We start from the raw sequence: 24,807 nt of genomic DNA, 5'->3' as shown, positions 1-24,807 counted from the left end.
CATAGCTCTGAAACCTGTCACATTACATATAAATGCATGTGTCTTATGCATCAAGTAGATAGATTACGCTGTGACACACGGCCAGAGGAGCTTGAGTTCCTCTGTGTCGGTGTGCAGCAAAAGGTACGACTCCTTACCTGTCAAAGGTAGATCTGTCTAGATGAAGAACGAAAGGATGAGACATCACTGTATCCCCTTTAACTATAACCTGTGTCCACAGACACAGTCTGTGCTAAGACACTTTTAAAACGCCACATAGTTGAGATAAGTAATTAAACAGATGAGAGCAGAATGCCACCCGATGAAGTACGAAGAGCTATTTGCAACCTGAATGAATGACAGGAATGGTTCAATATTCAGAAAAAATTGAATTAAATCTGTGATTCAGCAAATACACTCGTGTCATCATCTGGAAAAATACAAAAAATAAAGTTATCCTGATAAACTAGACTGATTTTGTTTTGTTTAAATGATCCTGATACATTAACTATTTAAAAAAAAACAGCTCCTGAAGACATGTTTAATTGGTGCTAATATGAAAATCCTTTTGTACATGGTGTGGCATGTCTGTGCTTCAATATATATGATATTTTAAATTATTTGTGAGTTTTGTTTGGATTTTAACACAGTTCCCTACATGTTTTTTGCCGCCTTGCTCAGTGACACATAATCAGGAATGTTTGTTTGTGCAAAACATCATGAGGAATTTGATCAATTCTTTTTTTTTTTTGTTTTGCAGAAAAACTCAACAAACACAGTGAAGATCCAGAGTGTCAGTTCAGGTGTGCTGCAGCACTTTTACCTTCAACTGCCTCAGGCACCTCTCCAGTGAACTCACGTCGGCTCCTAGCGGTCGGAGGTGAAACTGCAACAAACTGAGGACAAGACTAAAAAACTCACCTCACTTCCAAACTGAGATGTGACAGCAAAGAAATGCATTTCTTTTTCTCACAATAAGGAACAGTAACTGTGTAGTATAATTAAAGATATATAACAAAACTGTAAACCAGAGCATCATATGGAATAAGCTGAAACAATATGAGTAGTGAAAGGGGGGAAAAGTGAAATAAGTTGCAGATGTGCATTATGGGCCGCAGGCATGGTCACTACTGGACTATCAGAGGGATATTACAGTCGTTTGTAGTGCGCTTATGGGAATCTCTGTGGTGGAAATGCTTCTGAGGACTGATGGATGGAGGCTGTGAGAGGAAACACTGGTCCATTAAAAGTCTCAAGTTGGTCCCGCAGTGGAGACCTCTCTCTCTCTCTCTCTCTCTCTCTCTGAGCAGAGGGGATAAGCTCGTCCCTTTTTCTCCCCTCACCGTGATTGGACGAGGCCACTTCTTAGGAATGGCATCAAACTATTTAAATAGCACTTTGTCCCCCCTCGGCTTAAAAAGGGAGTTTTTCTAGCGGCCGATAGCAGCAGGGACAAGTTTGCATCATCATTATTATTATTATAAATTTCCCTTCTTCTCTTTTCAAGGTGGAACTTTTGAAATAATTCGCCATAGATTCATTCTTGAGGATTATTGCTGGATTTCTACATCATTTTTGTTCTGCGGGATTTTATTGCGTTATTTGGGTCTGCTGTTTTCGTCAAGCAGGTGAGTGATAAATATTATTCTGCAGCTGCACTGGCAGAAATTGATTTGTGAACAAATTGAATATTTTTTTCAACCTGTTGCACGCTGACTGTGTTGATTTTAATGTTGGAGATGCTTAGATTGTTGCTTTTGTCGTTATTTGTCACAGGCAACAGGTTGGTGTTTCACCATGAAGTTGACAGGGATATTTTTGCTATTGATGCTGTGGACCTGCGAGAGTGCCAGAGTCGCAGGTGAGTCTGGCTGAAGTGATTCAGTTTGATTATTGGTTCTATTTTCAGATAGAAAACACATTTTATTATAATAAACCTTCAGTGTGCTGCCAGACAAAGAGTGACTGCTTATTATTATTCACCCGCAGAGAGTCGAGACGACAACAGCGTGTATGACTTGTTTGAGCTGATCAAAGTTCCCAGGAAGAACCATGGGGTCTCCCTGGTGAAAGGAGACGACCCGTACAGCCCCGCCTACAAGATACTCAACCCGGACCTGATCCCCCCGGTCCCCGAGAGCGCCTTTAGGGACCTGATCGATTCTATCCACGCCGAGAGGGGATTCCTCCTCCTGCTCAACTTCAAGCAGTTCAAACGTACCAGGGGAAGCCTCCTGACCGTGGAGAAGCGAGACGGCTCCGGACCGGTGTTTGAGATCGTCTCCAACGGCAAAGCGAACACCTTGGACATAGTTTTCTCCACCGAGAACAAGCAGCAGGTGGTTTCCATTGAAGATGTGGATCTGGCTACGAACCACTGGAAGAATATCACGCTGTTCGTGCAGGAGGACCGTGCGCAGCTTTACGCGGGATGCGAGGAGGTGAACACCGCCGAGTTGGATGCGCCCATCCAGAGCATCCTGACGCCGGAGACTCCGGCCAGCGCGCAGCTCAGGATTGGCAAGGGAGCAGTGAAGGACAGGTTCATGGTGAGAGCACGGCGCATTAAAGATATTTAGTTTTAAAGTTTGGAGACGGTTTATTTCAGAATCTTTTTAATGTTGTCAGCGGAGGCGAATGCGTAATTATTTCTGAATGCGTAAAGACGCACATGTTGGAGGATTGAATGATTGTTTTAAGGCGTGTAGTGCATGCAGTCATACGGCTACTGATGAACAGGATTAAACTGAGCTTTGATACTTGCAGGGGGTCCTACAAAACGTGCGGTTTGTGTTTGGAACAACACTGGATGCCATCCTCCGCAACAAAGGATGCCAAAGCTGTGAGTAATTTGGGCATCTTGCATCGTGTTTGCCAACCAACCATCTGCTTCATATAGTGCCAAGTGCCAGCAAAATCTTATCAAAGAAATGTCTATATACTTAATTTGCTTGCCGATTTCTACATTTAATCCCTCCCTGTGAAGATGTTTACCACTTGTCACACAGGAATGCCCGTTTACAAATACCTCAGGCTCCTGTGGTCTCCTCTGGGCTTTGCAGTATTACTTAAAATAATAATTCATAGCTGTGTGGGATGTGCAACATTTTAAGAACAACATTCCTCCTTGTTAATAAACCAACCATAATGATGAGTGTGCAGATTTGATTTGCTTAATGTTGCTGTGCTTCTTTCAGCTTTGACAACTGACACCATGATCCTGGAGAACCTCAATGGCTCCTCAGCCATCAGAACAGAGTACACTGGACACAAGACTAAAGGTGAACACTGATATGTCACGAACTTCCTATTATATCCTGTTACAGACGCTCATGTCTAGCCTAGACTTTACCTTCTCTAACACTAATGACCAACCTTTCTCCCTGTGCTTTTGTCTTGGTGAAGACCTGCAAATGGTCTGTGGCTTCTCCTGTGAGGACCTGGTCAGCATGTTTAAGGAGCTGAAGGGCCTTGGTGTAGTGGTCAAGGAGCTGTCTAATGAACTCCGCCAGCTGGTGAGGAAACCAACCAGACTGTCTGGTTTGGTGACAGGGTGCAAGACACCGTCTGCCTGTCTGTCTGCCTTTGTGTGTGTGTGTGTGTGTGTGTGTGTGTGTTGTGTGGTCTCTGAGTTACCATCAACACAGTTGTCGAGCAGAATAAAGTCAGGAGATGTGGATGTTTGTCAAGTTTTGGACTGTGAAAGCGTATTCATTGTTAATCCAAACAGGACTAAAGACTACTTAAACATATTTTTCTGTATATCATATAATATTGTGCTTGTTTGGATTTACAATTAAGTTATCATACATATCCCAGTCTTAATCATTTTCTGGGTTTAAGCACATATTTATTTATTTATTTATTTTACATTTTTATTCACTGAATTTGGTGTATATTTGTAAATGTAAATGTAAATCAAACAATATGTCTGCTTTGTCTGTTTCTCTCAGACGGATGAGAACAAGCTGATTAGGAACCGCATTGGCATTCACAATGGCGTCTGCATCCACAACGGCATTGTGCACAAGAACAGAGACGAGTGGACCGTGGACGACTGCACCGAGTGCACTTGTCAGGTAAGGCCTCCCATCAGCTTGTGTACGCTGTGTCTTGAGTACTTAAACGCACGCGTGAGGGGATGCACTCTATGATCGGACTTGTTTTTACTCGCACTCACAAAAAAAACACACACTCGTATGTAAAAGGCAAGTCACACTCACACACACTTACCGCCACTCATCTGATCTGGTCAGTAATTAGTCGTTTTAAAGCCTGGCAGAAGGCCAACAGCCTTTATGGTTGTAATGTGAGGTCTGTTGTCGGTTTAACTCAAGTGTGGCCTAGAGGGACTTGACCAGACTAAATAAGGACGACTTTGGCTCTGACAAGTGGAAATAAGCGATGTGTTCAGGAGGAAAAATACTTGGCAGAGAAGAATCTTATAGAGATATGTTTAATTTCCTGATTTCCTCTTCTACTGATACACTAGTTGTCCCCATTTCCCCTTTTCCTCCCTGTCAGTGATCAGATCCAGGAGAGAGAACATTAGCATGCATAGTCAGAAGCAGTTGTTATCCCTGAGTCATTCCCAGTGCACCCACACAGGTTGTGCTGGCAGGCTGCCTTTCCTTGTTCGGGGCTCGGTGCCCAGTCCAGCAACACAGTGAAACTGACTTTCATTATTAGGACTTTGGCCTCATTCCCACCCTCCCCCTGACCCAGTGGGCAGGTGGTTGTTTGCGGGGGTCTCCATTCTCAGCCAGGATTCTGCTTTTTAGTTTCTCTAGCACACTAAATCCGTGCAAATGCTGATGCTTTAATGAGCTGTTTGCACGGAGATGGGATAAGACTTGGATGATGAACTACCCTGCAACACGCACTCATTCAAATTCACAAAAAACAGCTCCATATTAGTGACACATCTCTGTAATGTCTCAGTTTCATTTGGAAGAGGCTGTTTAATCCAGCGCCTGGGCATAATTTGGAAGAAAATTGAAGCAGCATTTGGTGAGATCCACATATGTGAGCATATGCATTGTGCTTTTGCAGAACTCTGCTACTGTGTGCCGCAAGATCTCCTGCCCCCTGATCCCCTGCGCCAATGCTACTGTTCCTGATGGGGAGTGCTGCCCACGCTGTGGAACACGTAAGCATTTATGTTTTTTTAAAGCCTAAACTCATTGTTACAATCTGCACAGCATAGAAAAGTGCGCTCTAATTACAGTTATGTAAACCTGCAGCATAAGCTACTGTATAAATATCCCCTGTAGGCTAGAATGTATACGTTTCAACTAACACACACACAGCATTCAAACACTGCCCTATTCACAGAGAGCCGTTTATGTTATTTGCCATATTAAACAAAAAAAAAGCCACAAATATTTCCCGAGATGTAAATGTTTCTATTCAAGAGAAAGCATGTTAATTTTAGAGATGATCTGACTGCAATAACATCCGAGGAAATGAAAGGGTGCTTATGTGTTTGGAACATTGGCGCTTTGTGCTCCCAAACATCTTTGAATCTTCAAGTTGAAATGGCTGTAATTTGCCAAATTGGTTAAAGCGGAATGGAAAATTGGTTGGCTGTTTTAGTGAAGCCATCTCCTGCATGAAGAGAAGTGACATGTTCTTCATACCTATGCAGGCTTGGCTGCAATGCCTTTTTCTAAAACCTAAATAAACAGGGGAGCCGCATTCATCCAGACCTCAGCCACTTGTTGAAGTCATTACACACCCAGGACCGTGTTTGCAAAACCTGTTTCCTCTTTGGGAAAACATAAGTCGATTGGGGCATCCCTATGCATCCTGAGGACAGTGGCCCTTTCTATTTCTCCGGCTTCTCTCAGCGTGTTAGTCCCTGCCCTGCCTCTCAATAGATGGCCTTCTCTGTGTCTAAGTCCCAGCTAAATCCACACTATTAGCCCTCCGCTTTAAGAGCTTTCCCTCCTCATTTAGGCTTGGGGGGGGCATCTGCGAGGGGGGGGTGCTGCCTCGCTGGAATAGCTCTTTTATTGTCTTCTTCTTCCCCTCTTTCTCATATTCTCTCCCTCTCCCTCCTCCTCAGCGAGCGACTATGCAGAGGATGGCTGGTCGCCGTGGTCTGAATGGACCCATTGTTCTGTGTCATGTGGGCGGGGCATCCAGCAGCGTGGACGCTCTTGCGACCGTATCAATAACAACTGCGAGGGGACCTCTGTTCAGACCCGCGACTGCTACCTCCAAGAGTGTGATAAGCGCTGTGAGTAAACAACATATTCACCAAACAAAGGAATAAAAAGCAGCCAAACTGATTTACATGTTATCTGGGATTTGGAGTTTTGGTAGCCTGCGTGCCGTAATGGTCAACAACTTTAGTTCCTGATAACTGACCTTTGACCTTTCTTTGTGGCCTTCAGTCAAGCAGGACGGCAACTGGAGCCACTGGTCACCCTGGTCTTCCTGCTCCGTCACCTGTGGTGCTGGTGTCATCACCCGTATCCGCCTCTGCAACTCCCCCACCCCTCAGCTCGGAGGCAAGGACTGTGAGGGAGAAGGCCGCCAAACCGAGAAGTGTCAGAAGTCTCCGTGCCCGAGTAAGTCCCACCTTCTGATATTCGCTGCCTGGTTGCATTTGTGTGTTGTATACAGAAAGGACAGAAATCAATCAGGTTTTCTTTTTGTCCTTTAGTCAATGGCAACTGGGGACCCTGGTCACCGTGGGATACCTGCACTGCCACCTGTGGAGGCGGTGCCCAGACTCGTAAACGCCTGTGCAATGACCCTGCACCAAAATACGGAGGCAAAGACTGTGTTGGTGATGCCAAAGACACCCAGAGGTGCAACAAGAATGCCTGTCCAATTGGTGAGGCACTTTGATCACTTCCAGATTTACTTCTAACCTTAGGTCCACATATCTGTCTTCTAAAGATAATGTTTTCACTGTGCCTTCAATTACTGTCCTACTGTTGGTTTTTAGTGTCTTTTTAAGAAGGTTTAATCTGAATGATACCTTTGATGTCACAGTTGCTGTCTTGATAATGAGCCAACATTTCTGTTTTCAGATGGATGCCTGTCCAACCCCTGCTTTGCTGGAGCCAAATGCACCAGTTTCCCTGATGGTTCCTGGAAGTGTGGAAAGTGCCCAGCTGGCTACACTGGCAATGGTATCAAGTGTAAAGACATTGATGAGGTAAGAATTTCATTAGACCTTTGTATTATGATTTTGTCAGCTTCAAACATTGATTAATGCCTGTTAAAACATCTACCAAGTGGGGTGTCGTTCAGCGTAGTTGGCAGAGCAACCGCCCCCATGTACAAATGCTCAGTCTTTGCCACAGCAGCCCAGGGTTTGAATCCGACATGTGGCTCTGTTCTGCATGTCATTCCCAATCTCTTTCTCCCCACATTCCTGTCACTCTTCAGCTGTCTCTATCAAATAAAAAAGCTCAAAAAGGCCAAAAAAACAAACAGACAAAAAACATCTACCAAGTCTCCAGCTCAAACAATCTCTTGTTCTTTTCATCCTAAAAAACAGTGCAAGGAGGTTCCAGACACTTGCTTTGAGTTTAATGGTGTGCACCGCTGTGAGAACACAGATCCTGGCTACAACTGTCTGCCTTGCCCTCCTCGCTACTCAGGCCCCCAGCCGTTTGGCAAAGGTGTGGAGCAGGCTGCTGCTAAGAAACAGGCAAGTACTCAACTTTGTGTTAAGCAGCCAATCAGAGAGAAGCAAAAATCAAATGCTTGAGCAAAAGTTGATGAATCGTATGACAAATACATACTAGTGTAGTATGTATTTGTGACTGAGACGAATGGCTACATTTTCTAATTCAAACTATGCACCCCTCTTTCGCTCTCCAGGTGTGCACGCCTCGTAATCCCTGCCTCGATGGAAGTCATGACTGCAACAAAAACGCACGCTGTAACTACCTCGGACACTTTGCCGATCCCATGTACCGTTGCGAGTGCAAGCCTGGCTATGCTGGCAACGGTCATATCTGTGGAGAGGACACAGATCTGGATGGATGGCCCAATGCTGACCTGGTTTGTGTGGAGAACGCCACCTACCACTGCAAAAAGGTACTTATACGTTTTTTGTCAGGGTTAAAATCAGACTGTTTCAATGTTTGTTATCATCGCTGACTGTCTAACTTTGTTTTCTGTTGTTCAGGACAACTGTCCCAACCTCCCCAACTCTGGGCAGGAAGATTACGATAAGGACGGCATTGGAGATGCTTGTGACAATGATGATGACAATGATGGCATTCCTGACGATAGGGTAAGTGAAACTCTCCAGATGTGGCCATAACTACGGACAAGGGAGTGTCTGTGTGTGTGTTCTGTGACTGTGATTTTTGCATTCATCATTCATGCTGTGTAATAAGAAGGCAGGTGGAGAGGGGGGGAAAGGGGAGGGGAGGATAAGCAGGAAAGCAAATGTTTCTCCTCAACCTGAGCCAAAACCTCAAATTCCAACACTGAGGTACAGCTCTGAAGGAGCAGCACTGTTCGTTTGCTAATCCCAACGTAAGATTTGGGACAGGACGTAAAAATAAAGCACCTTTTCATCCTGCATCACTCCCTCTCTGTAAATAGATCCACTCAGGCTCAGATGGCAAATGACGTCCCTTAACTCTTTCTCTTCCTCTTTGTCTCTTTCTTTTTGAAATAGGACAACTGTCCATTCGTGTACAACCCCAGGCAGTATGACTATGACCGCGATGATGTGGGTGACCGCTGTGACAACTGCCCCTACAATAGTAACCCAGACCAAACAGACACTGACAACAACGGAGAGGGAGATGCCTGTGCTGTGGACATTGATGGAGATGGTGAGGACTGGAAAAAAGGGATCCTCAAGAATAATACAAGCTGAACTGAAATGAGGTCATGTTTTTTGAGTAATATATTTTGTACTGGCTTTTCACGTCACATTTCTATTAATTCCACAGGCATACTGAATGAAAAGGACAACTGTCCCTATGTCTACAACGTTGACCAGAGAGACACAGATCTGGATGGAGTGGGAGACATGTGTGACAATTGCCCACTGGAACATAATCCTGATCAGGTGTGTGGACACATGTACATACACATTGCCCTTCCCCATTTTCTTCCACTTCACCCACCAACAATAATCCACATTCATCTCCCTGCCTTTCTCTGTAGCTCAGCATATATCTGTCTTTCAATTGAGACAGAGCCTCTGCGATTAGCCCTCTGTAGCTGTATAAGCTTTATCATGCCATGTAAAGGTGGAGTAAATCCTGTATGCAGCTCAAGGGCACATCAGTTCAATAAGGCGTGGTGGGGGGCTAGGGGTCTTTTCAATGGCCCATTGACGTTAGCTAGCTAATGTGGGGAAAGAGGCCCCAGGCTGGATATTAGTGAGGAATGGTCTGGCCCTAGGCTGTGTGCATGCCCTGTCTGTGCACCACGGGCCAGCTCAGTCCACCTGTGCCATGCTACACTGAGAAACAGGAATGTGTTGTACAACGGGAATCAGGATGGAGGAAGGTGGGGGGGAGTCTAAATCTACACTAATGTGGCTTTTAAAGACTGTATTGCATGCAGCAATTAAAAGCCAGAAGAGACAAGTCCAAACATATTACTTGTTGTTCCAAAGACTACAAAAACTGCACAGAATACCCCCTTCAAGTTCAAGTTGTGGTCTTATTGAGATTCCTTTATAGAATATTTGATACTACACAGTTACCCAAATCCTCACATCCCCTGCTGTCACCCTCCATCTCCATCCATTCATCCCCTTTGGCCCTATTCTTTCTTAGAGCCGCAGGGTGCGTCTAGTCCTGCCAGTTAGGAATAGCAGGAAGCTGGAAGCACTCAACAAGCAAATTGCAGTAGGAGGAGCAATAGTCTTGTAGAGTGATGTTTGATTTTTCGTAGCTGTAACATGCTGACAGATCTCTTGGACAAATTGAGCTTGGCAGGTTTACAGAGACAGAGTGATTTCAGCCTAAGGAAAGTCCTTAATGAAAGCACAAGAGCAGAGATTAAAGAACAATTATAGTAGGAAACACCACCGTTAAAGGATATAAACATGGTGGAATGTAATAACCTATGTTAGTCTAATGATACTTCATTGTCCCCTTAAGCCAAACATGAATTAACTCTGATGACAAAACATTGTATCATCGCAGGTGGATTCAGATGATGACCGTGTAGGAGACAAGTGTGACAGCAACCAGGACATTGATGAGGATGGACACCAGAACAACCTGGACAACTGCCCATACATCCCTAACGCCAACCAAGCTGACCATGACAAGGACGGCAAGGGAGATGCCTGCGACCATGATGATGACAACGATGGCATTCCTGATGACAAGGACAACTGTAGATTGGCCTTCAACCCTGACCAAGTAGACTCTGATGGTGAGCAAACCTGTTGCAACCCCAAAGAAGGTTGTACCAAAGAAGCAATGAGCTGAAAACTCACAGCATGTCTAGAGAACTTCAAAGCTCATTCAGTATTATCACTAATAAATATGTATACTTTTCAGGTGATGGTCGTGGAGACGCTTGCAAAGATGACTTTGACCAAGACAATGTGCCCGACATCTACGACGTGTGTCCAGAGAACTTTGACATTAGCGAGACAGACTTCCGCAAGTTCCAGATGGTTCCTCTAGATCCCAAAGGCACCTCACAGATTGACCCCAATTGGGTTGTCCGTCATCAGGGCAAAGAGCTGGTTCAGACCGTCAACTGCGACCCTGGCATCGCTGTTGGTAAGTAAAAATTGTCTACAAAATGTACCCAGTTTTACCAAAAGATTTAGCTGAAGTTCTGACCTCCAACTTGCATTTTTCCTTCAGGTTACCATGAGTTCAATTCAGTGGACTTCAGTGGGACTTTCTTCATCAACACAGAGAGGGATGATGATTATGCCGGCTTTGTGTTTGGTTATCAGTCCAGTTCCAGGTTCTATGTTGTGATGTGGAAGCAGATTACACAGACATACTGGTCGAACAAACCCACCAAGGCCCAGGGCTACTCTGGCCTGTCCATTAAAGTGGTTAACTCTACCACTGGCCCAGGAGAGCACCTCAGGAATGCCCTGTGGCACACAGGGAATACCCCAGGACAGGTAAGAAATTTGGTGCACTTCTGGAGGTTCTATCACCCAATGAATGATTGTGTGAGAAGATAAACTAATGTTTTTTTTATTCCCCATGCTTTAGGTCCGTACTCTCTGGCATGACCCAAAGAATGTTGGATGGAAAGACTTCACTGCCTACAGATGGCATCTGATTCACAGACCGAGAACAGGACTTATTAGGTGGGCGGATGATATTAACTAGTCTACATAGAGTGCCAAGTAAAGTACCAAGTTTTGGAACTCACCAACTTTCCTTTGTTTCGTTCCTCCAACAGAGTTGTGATGTACGAGGGCAAGAAGATCATGGCAGATTCTGGTAGCATCTATGACAAGACATATGCTGGTGGCAGGCTAGGTCTTTTTGTTTTCTCACAAGAGATGGTATACTTCTCAGACCTCAAGTATGAATGCAGAGGTAAGCATTTACATTAAATAACTAAATATGATTGTAGAAGTATTGTACCAGAAAGCATTTGATCTCCTGCTCCTCAAATCAATGTAGAATCCATATCCAACGCCTTTTATTGTCTCTCTCTTTAACAGATGTCTAAATGGACGGCGCAGGAAACTCTGAGGAATGCACCTTTTTTTGTATAAAGTATGAACTTATGTATTCTGATGCAAAGTCCAGGGACCGATTTATCTCCGCAACTCTTTCTTCTGCGGCACGCACACTCGGACGGGGCGAAGGGCATGTGGTTGGCCTCAGGGTAGCTTGAAGCTGGTTCGGGCAGAGCACCAACCTGTTGACTGCCAGTTGAGGATCAGAGAGCCCCCTTCTCCTCCACCCTTAGCATCCACGAGAGCAGGGAGAGCTGGGGGGAAAAAAGGAAAACAAACCCCTCTAGCTCTGCCAGTAGGACACAAACACCTTTCTATCCCAGCTCTGCCTGCTTTCTCGCTCTCTGAAAGACCTCATTCATCTCTGTGCGGGAACGGCTCCCCATAGACAACTATGCACTTCCAAGCCTTTACATCTCTCTCTCTCTCTCTCTTTCTATCCCACTTCTTCAGCCTGTGTGCCTTTCTACCTTACCTTCTGGATGGACATCCCAAAGAAAGACCCGATGAAATATTCCCTTTGCTTTACTAGGTCTGCCAGGATGTAGATTCTGATTGATACAACTTTTAAGGACTCAAAGGCTGAAGACAGCAGTAACATTTTTTTTTAGGACTTGTGATTTAAGAAAATGGTTGGGAGTGGAGCGAGTTAGACATAAGGGGAACGTGATGTTGTGGGTGTTTGTGTTCATGCATGTACTGTATGTGGCCATGAACGGAACAAGAAAGTGCTTTTATGCATCTACCTAAGAATCTCTGTAGAGAAGAACTATGGAAATACAAAATTAACATCTAGGTTAGCTATGTTTTGAACTTACAAGTATCATGGGCTTTGTTGGTGTTGTCTGGTTAACTAAACAACTCAGGGCGAGATGAAAGTAACGACCTTCCCATATCAGACCAGTAAGAAAAAAGATGAGGATTATATTTTACAAAAACTTGCCAGAGCCAGTGATCTTAAAGCCAGTATTGCCTCCAAAACACTCCCTTATCTTACATCAAAACGTTGGTCAATGAAGAGATTATCTCCCTCAGCTTTTGAGGATTTCAATTTGAAATTGTGTAAATACATGTAATTTATTGACTCTTGCCTACAATGTAGGCAGCAAAGGAAATTTGAATGCTTTGAAAAAGTAAAAAAAAAGAAAGAAAGAAAGAAAAAAGCATCCAATATTACAATGAAACAGACCCAAAATCAGGTACAGCCAGGTGTCAGATGCAGGATGCTTGCTCTTGTCAGTGTCTATTATCTCCTATTGTACAAAGTCAATTAGGTATTCTTCAGATAGGGCTATTTAGCATGAAGTGTATGTGACTTGTGTGCCTTTTCTTCAGAGAGAGATGAAAAACAAAGGAGATCTTTGATGTACAAATATTACCTCATTGCTGTTGTATAATTTGATCAAACAAAAACACAACCTAAGTACTTTTTCATATTCCTTTGAAATGATGGACATCTTGCTACTGTAGCATGAGCTGTAAATAGTATGACATTTCATATCTTAAAAAAAAAACAAAAACACATCGAGCTCCCAATCCCGTGATCCATCCCAGTGACAAATGACAGTAAAATGGGAGATTCCTTTTTTTTAAATGAATAATTTTGCTTTATCATGTATGTCCAATGCTGTTTTTAGCAGATAAATTATTGTTCTGTTTTGTCTTAGCTGTTTGTGAGAGGTTGAACTGTGTGTGTGCGCGCGCGTGTGTGTAGATAAATGCTATTTAAATAATTTATCAGGATTTGTTGCCTTACCAAAAGGGCACACGTCCGTCTGTATAAACGGTTTGCACACTGACGTGAGGATGTTCTGTTCTTTATCGTTTTTACCTTCTTTGTTATTGTGTATCATTGTTACCATTATTTTTGTACAATTAGTTTTGCTTGTCTGTAAACATTTTCTTAGTTGTACAAAGCAAAAATGCTGTTTTTATTCATAGCGATTATTTTGTTACATACTTCAAGACAATAAAATAGTTGTTAAAATTCTCGAGCCTGTCTGTGTTTTTGTTTGTCAGGTTGGAGCTATTTTATCATTCTTTGTCATCCAGGTTTATGTCCAATATGATTTACAATATAAAACATATAATATGTTTTACATTAAAAACAAACTAGACTTATCATATCTCAAAGAACGCATCTCAAAGATAACCAGCTGTGATTATTTCTAAAGTAGCCCCAAAGCTCAACACTTGAACTTACTCAAAGTCAAAACGATTGCTCAGTTCCCCCAAAGGCACAAACAGAGTTGTACTTTCAGGCCTTTCTCTCTGCAGAGAGACACACATAGCCTCTGTGATAAAGGCCACATGAGGAATTTGACACAGACGTCTGCTTCTCAGCTTGATCTGCCTGACCTCTCTAATGTGCGCTGACCTTTGCAGAAGGTTAAACAACACAGAGAACAAATATTAGACTGACATAAACCTTGACAGTGGACATACAGGCTGAAAAAAAATCCACTGCTGGACAAAATAGCAAGAACACAACACGGCAGGTCCACGAATTGTGACCTCGTGTGTCAAGTCTCAACAAAATTAGATTTTTAGGATGTTTTTGTATTTTGTTCGACCTCATACAACAACAACAACAACAACACATTTACCATGAGGGCTCAGAAACATTTTGTGATTCTTTTGGGTGATACCACGATCTAATTACTGAATGCAATGTTGTTTTCACCTCCATCTTTAGTGTTAGAGCAGTCATTTCTGCACTGGATGCCCAACAGATCACTGGTACAAGTCTACATGGGTCCAAACCTATGGAAAAACAATCCAAAACAGACAGATGGAAAACCTAACTGAACCTGACCTGCATACAGTAAATTAATTTTCCAAAAAAACAGATCTGATCCAAACAAACTCAAGGAGCTGAATTAAAAATGCTGTCAAATGGAACAGATGCAAAACAGAAAGAGAACACCAAAACAAGCAACAGGATCCAGAAGAGTGGCAACACATGTAATGTTTCCGTGTGTTTCACAGTTGACACTTTCCCGAGACTCATGGCTAAACAACAGGACTCTACCCAACACAAGTGAACTGAACAGAGGTAAGACATGGCCTCTAGAGGACCTATGAAGACCCCTAATTTACTGGTCAAACTGTCCTGCACAGTGGTTACTTCTAACATAGACTTTCTTTGACCATGTTGCTCTTGCAAAAAACCAAACTCTTCTTCAGTTTCTTCTAAAAAGGAAAGAAAAACACAATTTTCTGTCTGCCAGTGTAGAAGAAGACGAAGAAGAACAACCAGACAAAATGTGTTTAGACATGTTCAGTAAGAGCTTGTTATGAACTGAGTACTGGATGAAACACTGTTGCAATCAAATATAGAGAAGCAAATAGACATTTATGGGCTACGTTATGAAATTTCAATTACAAACTTACAGAACTAAAGAACTAGAGTCAATTACAAACTCTTTCTTATTAATGATGACAACCCGGCATGACTTATTATGGATTATGACAATGTGGCAACACTGAAGACTAGACATCTTAATACCAGCTGCAGTTCTCACACATCTCTGCCAGCTGTCTACAAACACCCACATGTTTACTCTCAGACCCTTTTTTAGGCTTGCATGTCAGCATGTGAGCGATGCCACATTGAGAATCACCACGTTTTAAAAGAAAAGTCACAGACAGACAATTTTCTTACAGAGTTTTGCCTGATAATGTCTGATTTTATGTCTTATGTTTTGTTGAAGAAATTAAAGAGGAGACTAACACAAATAGTAGTATCCTCTTAATCCTCATTTAATGCAGATGTCTTACTTTTAAACCCAAATTTAAAGCAGGCGTGTAAATTTAGATATTGATGAACTGCAAGTAGTGTTTGTCTTCGTTAATGTTATAATGAGATGGGGTCATTATTTTGTCTATAAAATTTCCGAAAATCTATTTCACAATTGTCCCATAGTCAGATAGATTGTTGTACAAATGACAATCACAAAAAAAATAAGTTTACAATCCCATTACAAAGAAAAGCAGCAAATTGTCAGATCTGAATCAGCAAATATGTTGATAGAAAAATGATTACACGATTATCAGTTGCAGATTGGCTTTCTGTCTGGCAGCTGATCAATTAATCGACTAATTCAGCTGGGCACAATTTTGAGAAGTGGAGTGTTTTCTATCTTATATAGATACAGTGATGTACAATTATTCTGGTATTTCTGGCTTCATCCGAGTTAGAGTTACTGTGAGACACCTTGATGCAAACCACAGTGTGTCATGTTGCCCACTCTTAGATTTTCTCAGCATGACCCAGACTTCAAACTGGCAGCCTTCCGGTCTCAACACACACACACACACTCCTCAAATAATGACAGACTGAAGCTGAAGAAGACCCACCCAATTACCTCCAGCACCTTTAATGGGTCTAAAAAAAACACCCTTTGCAGTAAAAGGATAATACATTAGCCTTGAAGTGTAGTGACTAATGCAAAGTGCTGATGAATGGAACAAAAGCCGTCCACCCTGGAGTTACAACGGCTTTATTTAGCTCCTGTAATCCACCCGGGGAAGTGGAGAGACTGCGCTCCATTTGCAAAACCAACCCACTGCCACAATTGGCCTCAAACCTCAAACTTCAAACTTGAAACGCTACATTTCATCTGGCCTCCCTCCTCCTCTAGTCTGTCATTCAACACCTTTGTGCCTCAATGCTGATGTGTATTGTGGTGCTGAAGTGTTATGTTAAGATGGAGGACCCCCCACTGAATACTGCTGCATTTATCCACCATATACATTTGTAAGCACAGGAGCTGTAGGGCCCCACCTGTACATACAGTATTTGAGACTCAAATAAGAGCAGAATAACATTTTCTTGAACAATATAAGTCTGGAATGTGGTTTTAGTCAAAAGCCTTTACCTTCCATTATAGCAATAGTTGGGTGTGCAGGGTGAGATTTAAATAAAACCTCAATGACACCTGTACAGCTGCAGGCAGCAGAATTGTTCAAATCATCACTTTATTCACTCCTGTGGTTATGTAACATCTTGAGTCATCTGCTTTCTGGCTCCACAAACGGCTTGGCTTTGGCTTTCACAATAACAATTACAGAAAAATGCTTTTATAAAAAGGTCATGGAGAGAAAATATGTAAAATGTTAACATCGCATGAAGCAGATGATTTCTACCTCCTTGCTGCCACTTGCTTCCCCTGCAACATTAGCTACCACTGGCTGATTAATGATTCAGTATTACTCCCCTGTCCCTCAAGTGCCAACACATCAATCCTTCTTGTTTCACTCCGTTTATCAACCACATCGCAATTTTCGGGCCGTCTAAAGAAACACTTGCTTAGCAATCTGGTGATTATTGACATGTGTTACATGTGAATTATTTAATGTTACAGTAGATCAGCATCAGTGTTCGTCTGTTAAAATGACAGACGGCCTTCAATGCTTTCACGTTTGTCTCTTTAACACTGCTGAATTTTAGAGAGTGCCTCATCCTTGTGAATGAGTCGAAATCTTTCCTTGTCAAGCTTTAAATGTCAAACAGCTGAACATTTTTATATATCAGTGGTAAGTGTATTATTTGGAGAACTTTTCTTTAACAACTAAGGCTTTCTGAACATGAGAACAAGGAGAAAGTTCCTGGTTTGAGCACTTCAGCCGGCTTTTTGTGTGGAGTTTGTTCTCATCGTGTCTATACGGGTTCCCTCAAAAGTACTCTGGCTTCCTCCCACAGCCTAACCCTAACTCTGGCCCAAGACATGCAGGTTTAAAGCTTAATGTGCCCATAGGTGTTAATGAGACCATGAATGCGTCAGCCCTGTAATGAACTGGCAACTGGTGACGTCTCGCTCAATGTCAGTTGGGAACAGCTCCAGCCCTGATTGAGATAAGCGGTTATGGATGGATAGACTTTCTGAACATAACGTTTTTCAAACTCTAGGCCCCACAACAGCCGCAAGCCACAACTTTTAGACACTTTGAGTTTTACAACAATCGTGGCATCAGTGAAACAAAAGTTCTTTTGAGTTCGAGTGACATAACTGTGACATAATCAAATAAACACTTTGTAATAGCCTTCTGTAAACCATCATAAAATAATCCCCCAAAGAGAACAATATGATTCCTGTGATTGTTGGCAGTAGCGATGGGATTCCTGACTAGGATGTGCTGTGACCTTTGACCCCTGAGCCGGCTGCACCTGGCAAACTCAAACAGCCAGTGAATATTTTTATGGAAAAAGTCGACCCTTTATCACCTTTGACGCATAGCAATATGTGACAAACCCATCTCCAAACATCATTGTAAGGATGTCATAAATCTTTGCACTCGTGTTGGCTTGCCTCTGGGACAATAAAAATGACAGGTTATGAAAAGCATGTTTGCAATCTTAAAAAACAATGAGGTGGAAAAAAATCGCTGATAATTTTCAAGTGTCTGGTATGAGAGCTATGCATTGAAACCTAATCAGTGACATGTTTTTGAGGTTTTAAACCGAGACACGTCATGCATGTTTGCTCGCCTCTTGAACCTTGTCACATCTGCTTGATGTGTTCTTTGTGCATTACTACTGTTTGTTTTTCCTCCCTCCTCTTCGGGACACAAGTGAGGCAGAGCAAGTGTTTGAATAGTGAAAAGATGAATGTTCCAAAACAACACTGAGACTCAATTCCATTATGGATGAAATTTCTACTTGTTCCTGATTTTATTGCCTTGAGACGAAACCGCCAAATGCCTGCTTTTACTCTGCAGCGTGGAAATAGCCAGCACACGCTCTCCTTCATTTTAATACACAAGTCTTCCACTATCCAGGTTAACCACAATGTGATACAATCTCTTTTTCATGTGTGCCGTGTTATTAAAAATGTTCAAACGTAAAAAGAGCAGTCGTGCAGGTTTCCATGGAGAGCAACCTGGCGTCCATTGAAGATTCGAGATAGATTAAAAATCAGCTTTCCTCGTCTCTGTGCTGGATCTTTTCTTTTCCTTTAACTCATTATTTGAAATAAGTCAACTAACCATTTTTCCTAATTATACTTGCCTTGTGAAAAAGTTTTAGCAGACACAGTGAAATAAAGAATAAGTCTATTTATTTCTTCAAAATATGTCAAATCATTTCAGTATCTTTGGGTGTCACTTGACAAAAACTCTGTGTACAATACCAAAGAGAGTGGTTAGGGTCTAATTATTTATTGCTCCCCCATTCTCCTCCTCCTGATCTAACATCCTGGTTGAGGGAGATGTGGATGAAGGCCAGCAGTCCTTTACAGCTGCCTATCTCCATCCAATCAAATCTGAAGGATTTGCTTTAAATATCTATATGATAAACACATGTTCTGTTACATAAAGAAGCTTTCACTGTGGCTTTTAAGGTATCATTTAGGCATATACAATTGTCCAGATGTGTCCTAAATATTAATAGAATGATGGTTGCTAACCACTGGAGGAGGTTTTTCTCCCTTTCAGTTCCCAGAGTTTCAAAAGAAAACCAGCTCAGCGTAATGTAAACAATAAGACATAAGGCAGCTGTGTTTCCAATTTATTGCAACAATTACCGACTGCAAGTTTTGACGATGCACCCACAGCAAACGTTTGTTTTTGTGCTTATGCAACACTGGAAGTACGAGGGTGAATCTCGTATACAGACAACAGCAGAAAAGAAAAGACCCCAGACACTATTAGTGTGCTATTCATTAGCCAGACTGGCAGCAGATGAGAGAGAATAGGGAGACTGAAGGAAGAAGCGATGGCTTTTAATTTCCTGAAGGGAGCATGCCCTGCTACTCCTCTACAGCTTCTGTTTATCCGATGGCCTGTAATTCCTTCTGGCCTTGGCCTTGTGTTGAGTTATAGATTCAGCTTCAAACACGCAGCATCTCTGCCACAGCAAAGACATTTGTGCGCCCATACAGTATACCTCTACTATCAGTACCAGTATGACTCAGCCGCGTATTAACATCACTGTAGAATCACAGGCTTTAATGACTGTAATATCCAGGGGAGAACAGCTGTGGAGGTTTAAGGTTTAAGCACTGCAAAAGGCAAAGTACAGAAGATATCAGATTCAAACCATCAATAATTTTCAGCAGTACTTCCTTCCTATACCTACAACTAGTCATCCAAGAAACTGATATATGAGCAGTTGCTTAGTGCTGAGCATCGGTGCTTGTGGCATGAACAGACAAGTCTAAAGTTGGCCTCAGGTCAGAGTTTGTCCTGAAAATGGACGTGATGTCTTCTGTTTAAACACTCGCAGCAATGAACGACTACCTAGAGGAGGAAGTCAAGTGTTCCCTGTGTTGTTGACCGCAAAAATCGTCCACCCCCACTCTCCGCACAGGGGCGCGAAATATTAGAGATAGCTGTGGCAGACAGATTTCCACACAGATACTAGACTTCCCTACAGGTCGGCATTGCGTGAGAGACAGCGATGTAAACAGTTGAGATAGAGACACCTGGGTTTCATTTATGTGGCGCTGCACGGAGGAAGTGGGATACTACTTGGGGCTTATTTGAATTGACATGTGTTATGATGGTGCAATTTGGCTGGAGCTCATTGGCTTACATGTGAAGTAACCCAGTAACCCACTTTGGTTGCAGTTATTTAAGCCGATTTTATTGCTTTGGGTGCTTTATAAAAACAGCAAGACTCGAATCTTTGCAGTTCTTCTCACTGTGGCTCAGGTAGTAGATTGGGTTCATTTAGTGATAGGAGGCTGGTTTGATTCCTGGTGTGTATGGGTGAGTTTATTATCAGCATTAACGCCAAGCTATGCCATTAGTGTATGTATTGTGTGTCCATTTACCATTTCTGATGTCTGAGGTAAAACTTTGCCTTGAGTCCATTTTTTGAGTCTGTTGGTAGAGAAACAGCACTTCTGGCAAAGCTGAGCCCCCGAAGAACAAACCATGAAGGAACAGAGAGACAGAGAGACAGAGAGACGGCTCCAGTCTCGAGCTTCTGCCGATGCTATGACAAGGTTTACAGAAGTGACTAATGTGGGCTACAGGACCAGGCCAGACCCCAGGTTTCCACTCACACAGGTCTGTGCCAGGCTGTTTGACAGTTGGAAATGGGGAAAGTCAATGAGGAAAAAAAAATCTTCTAAATGAAGCATACTGACAAGTGGGTGCCAATATGTCACTGTGCATCACAGTGGGAAAAAACACAGAACTGAGACATGCTTTTATGGAGCCATCAAGTCAATGAACTATCTATGCAGCATTTGTGTACAAATATGTGATTTTTTTTTTTATTATTTGTTTATTTGACTGGGCTTACATGTTTGTTTTTTTTCCATTCACACCAGCTGCCCAGAACAACCACAGTCTTCACTTGTACACTGGAAGTTCAATGCTTTTCTCAGTGGACATTTATTGGCAGTTGCTAAAAGAGGAGACAGTTGAAGTGTAACACAGCAGCTCTGTCGTTTCACAAAAAAAAAGAAAAAAAGAAAAATGTCCTCAGCTGGAATGTCTTTGGAAACACTTTCTCTCGAAGTTATGTGAGGTTAAGGTGTGTTTTCACAGCATGCAAATCTACTGTGTATAATGTAGGTACTGTAAATAATATATAATAGTTCTTTTTGAAAATAGGTTTTGTAAATAAACTTTGTCAGACATGAAGACATAAAAACCCTTTTGCAGATCAATGTTGAGTAAAATAGTAACAAAGTAAATACAAACAAAAGTGATGGTTACAAAAAAACCAATAAAATCTAGGTCCTCATTTAGGCCTCTGTGTTTATTAACCTGTAATCTGTCGATCCAAAAGACTTCCAGTTTTCTCTCACCTTTTTGTACGGAAGATGGATCAATGCTAAAAGCCTGTAACGATGATAGGTTACTGTGACAGAAGTCCAGGTAGTCAAAGGATAGTTATTATATTTGAGTTCTGCTAATGTGTCAAACGACCTTTTGTTCTTCTAATGAAAAAAAATGATATTCTAGATAACAAACAAGGTTTTACAGTTAATAAAATGATTCATGCTGAACTCCTTTGGAGATGTAAAAATCCACAAATATCTTTGTCTGTTTTACATTTGTGCAGTGGTTACAATTGTTGCACCTGTAGGACCCTCTGGGCTTTTGGGTTGGGTGTTTGGTTGATGATGACCATGTACCGGTTTGTCATGTAGAGCAGAGCATTTCCTGAAACTGATTCATGAGAGTTCAAGGTAGATCTGCCTGAGTATTCCATCACTCTCAATGATACCCCAGTTTCTATTTATAACCTGTTTAATGTGTCTGCCTCTGTACTGCATGTTGTGACAAATACTAGATCTTTGATTTGTTTGAGAGGATTTCTTTGTACAGTAGAAAAATGTGTCTGTTCAGGTGTTTGGCTCTAGTACATGCTTCCCATAGTGTTTCTGAAAGTGTAACACAATTTCCTTGCAGCTCCTTTACCTGCTCACAAATTCTTCATACTTGTTGGCACTGGTCATGTTCGTGTCCGCTGCTTCATCCTAAATGTATACAAAGATATAATAGATGTATACAAAGCACTTTGTCTTTAAAGATCGTAAGGGAAGTTTCATTTTCACTTCTGGGCGGAGCCATCTGTGGGCAGCGCTGAAGCGATCTATAGTTATAGAGTAAACACCTGAAAGGACCATTCTTTCCTCTCTTTATTCTGCTGTGCTGCTGTTTAACCACAAGTCCAGACGGGGCAACGGCAAGTTCCAAGTTCCTCCAACAAATGATGTGAACTTGAAGAAATGAATGTGGACAAGTTTATTTTGGGAATGTGAAGGTAATTCAAGAAAGTGAATGTGGGAGACAGGAGAAGAAGCTGTGGCTGTCAAATCTTCTCAAATGTGGCTACCTAAACCACAAAGAGTAGCAGTATGTAAAACCTGCAGCGCGACAGTTAATGAGACGGCTGGGACCACGACCACACTACATATTAGCTCTCTAAGTGGGCTAGTCTTGACCCCTCAAGGTCTTGGTCTTGCTGTGGTCTCGATACACTCTGGTCTTGGACTCGGTTTTGGTACAACACTGTTTAGCAGTAAAAACAATAATATCAATGTAAAATTAGTGTATTTCTAAGTGACATTTTACAATGGAGCAACAGTTATAAAAACGTGCAGTCACACATGCACATACAGATAGACACTAATCCTCTCAGCTATGGGCGTTTGATCTCACACAGGTAGTGTATCCCTTTGATAGTGAAGGTCAGATTTGGTGCCACACATATCTAATAGCAAATCTGTGTTTACCGGCAACATTCCTTCACCAAAAAGCTCAACTTACAAGTGATTGGCCAATGTAATATTCAGGTCCAATGCTTGCAGAGCTCCTCAGAGGAAGGCAGTCTACTCACGTTACTGGGTCAGCGGCATTGCTTTACTGGGCAGCCCATCTGGGACGGTTTCAAGTGTGAGCGGGAAATACCTATTTAAAGGTTACATGGAGATGGCAATGCTGTATCTCATATCAGGTTAAAGATGGATATGAAATATAAAAAATGTATATGAAATGATGTTTGCCATGTGCATAATGAGTTTGCTTCATGGACAAAAGATGCAGATAAAACTGCAAATGTCGTGAAAACAGCTTCCCTTTTTTTTTACCATTCCTGTGACTGTAGCTTCCACAGTGGCGATGAGAAACGTGAGGGCGCGGTGTTGGGTTCCCTCCAGACCCATTTTGTGTCCTCGATCGGTGGCGCGAGACAAAAGGACCACAGAAACCAGAGCTCGAGGTAGTGCTGCACTTTTGCCGTGAGTCAGGAGGGGTAGAAGAATGGAGTCCTTTCTCTGTCCAGCCTGCCTGGCTGTACTGTACACCTTGGAGAAGCACTCAGCACTGAGGGGAGATGGGTTGGCTTGATAATGGACACACACACACACACACAGGTTTACCAAAGCCTGAGAGAGAGAGAGAAAGAGAGAGAGGCAAGGGAGGGTTTGAGGCATCTTGCGTTGGTGTGAATTCACCCGCTCGCTGAGTCACTCGAGTCACATTTGTGTGGTGGAAGCACAAAGTCGGTGAGAGAGAAAACCATCGTCCTTGTCTCATCTGACACTGCAGCCATTTGTGGAAGAAGAAACAAAACAAAACAAAAAAACAGACTGTTCATCACTGTTTGTTTTTGTCATTTTTCAGTGTGAGTGGGAGGTCTTGGCACAAATACACCAATCTCAGTCCATGTAGCTATTGAAAGCCGGCTCATTTCTGTCCTCTCTTTTCACGCACACATACATGCAGTACAATGAAAGTGCTGAGATGCTTTGAGGGAGAAACTGGCACATGCATTGTACTCGAAACCCAGAATAAATTTCTGCAGAACATCGTGATGATCCCATGAGGACTACACGCTCTGAACAATGGCCCCTGTATCAAAGAAGCTTGTACCACAAATCAGTCAAAACCAAAAAAAAAAAGAGAAATTGTATCATGAATCTTTAGCCAGGCAGGGGCGAAAGCCAAGTGCTCGGCTGCAAAGAAAAACAGAGAATCCCCTCGAGAAGCTGCCTTGGAGGACTACATTACGGCTCAGGTTTGTCGGAGACACCCGAAGGCAGTTGATAGACATCTCTCAATGCCCTGTCCATCAAGGCTGTCGTCGAATTTAAAATTTCTATCAAAGACATCTGTCCACATTCCTGTTTTTGTCTACCTTAACATAAAAGAGGTGGAAGCCGGGGGATTGACTGGATCAGGAGATCCATATGTGACGGCACAAGTGGACGGCTTACATAATTGGGAATGTGAGGAATGCTCAAATATAAAGCTAGATTTATGTCTACCTGTTGAAAGAAGTAAAGAACAGTGGAGTTCTTATCTAAATCATCCTTTGCTCACTTGTTTTTGTTTTGTATCACTTGTTACATGGCTGAAAACATCAGCTTGGTTCTCTTTTTCACTCGTGTTTTGATGCCAATATACTGTAAAAACTAAATACCTTTGTTATATTTAGAAAGGAAGTCAAAGTCAAAAGCCGACATCCATCATGAACAACTCGTCTCACCTCCTGTGGAGGCCTTCAGCTCCTTCAGCAACAGACTGCTACTCCCACCATGTGAGGAGCTCTACCACAGGTCCTTCATTCAAACAGCTGTCAGCTCCCTTTAAATAAATAAATAACTTTTTTTCTGTATGAGCTGCCTTGTTGTCTTCAAATAGCCTAAAAAACAAAGTGTTTCTGATTCTATGTCTTCACATTTTGCTGTTGCATATAGGAA

General features: G+C 42.4%; 1 protein-coding gene and 1 long non-coding RNA gene across 2 annotated transcripts; one reads left to right on the top strand and one right to left on the bottom strand.

Moving 5' to 3' along the window:
* The first annotated feature begins 1,390 nt into the window (after positions 1–1,390).
* On the top strand, positions 1,391–13,635 carry thbs1b (thrombospondin 1b). Its single transcript, XM_010740621.3, has 23 exons — positions 1,391–1,607; positions 1,756–1,840; positions 1,969–2,528; positions 2,746–2,821; positions 3,177–3,260; positions 3,385–3,494; positions 3,933–4,058; positions 5,032–5,128; positions 6,047–6,220; positions 6,378–6,554; positions 6,650–6,823; positions 7,023–7,150; positions 7,496–7,648; positions 7,822–8,040; positions 8,132–8,239; positions 8,633–8,792; positions 8,913–9,031; positions 10,122–10,356; positions 10,485–10,712; positions 10,800–11,071; positions 11,166–11,263; positions 11,359–11,498; positions 11,627–13,635. Exons 2-23 carry the CDS (start codon positions 1,777–1,779, stop codon positions 11,632–11,634), a joined length of 3,510 nt encoding a protein of 1,169 aa, XP_010738923.1. The 5' UTR covers positions 1,391–1,607; positions 1,756–1,776; the 3' UTR covers positions 11,635–13,635.
* An 8,905-nt stretch (positions 13,636–22,540) lies between these two features.
* On the bottom strand, positions 22,541–23,459 carry LOC113746828 (uncharacterized). The gene is made up of 3 exons (XR_003463145.1): positions 23,194–23,459; positions 22,944–23,014; positions 22,541–22,615 (listed from the first exon to the last, which is right to left on the bottom strand). It is a non-coding gene; the product is annotated as an uncharacterized LOC113746828 (long non-coding RNA).
* Positions 23,460–24,807: the final 1,348 nt, after the last annotated feature.

This window comes from Larimichthys crocea, chromosome XI (assembly GCF_000972845.2).
Source record: "Larimichthys crocea isolate SSNF chromosome XI, L_crocea_2.0, whole genome shotgun sequence".
NCBI classification, from domain to species: domain Eukaryota; kingdom Metazoa; phylum Chordata; class Actinopteri; family Sciaenidae; genus Larimichthys; species Larimichthys crocea.
Note: the sequence above shows the minus strand (reverse complement) of the source record. Positions and strands in the feature narration are given on the sequence as shown.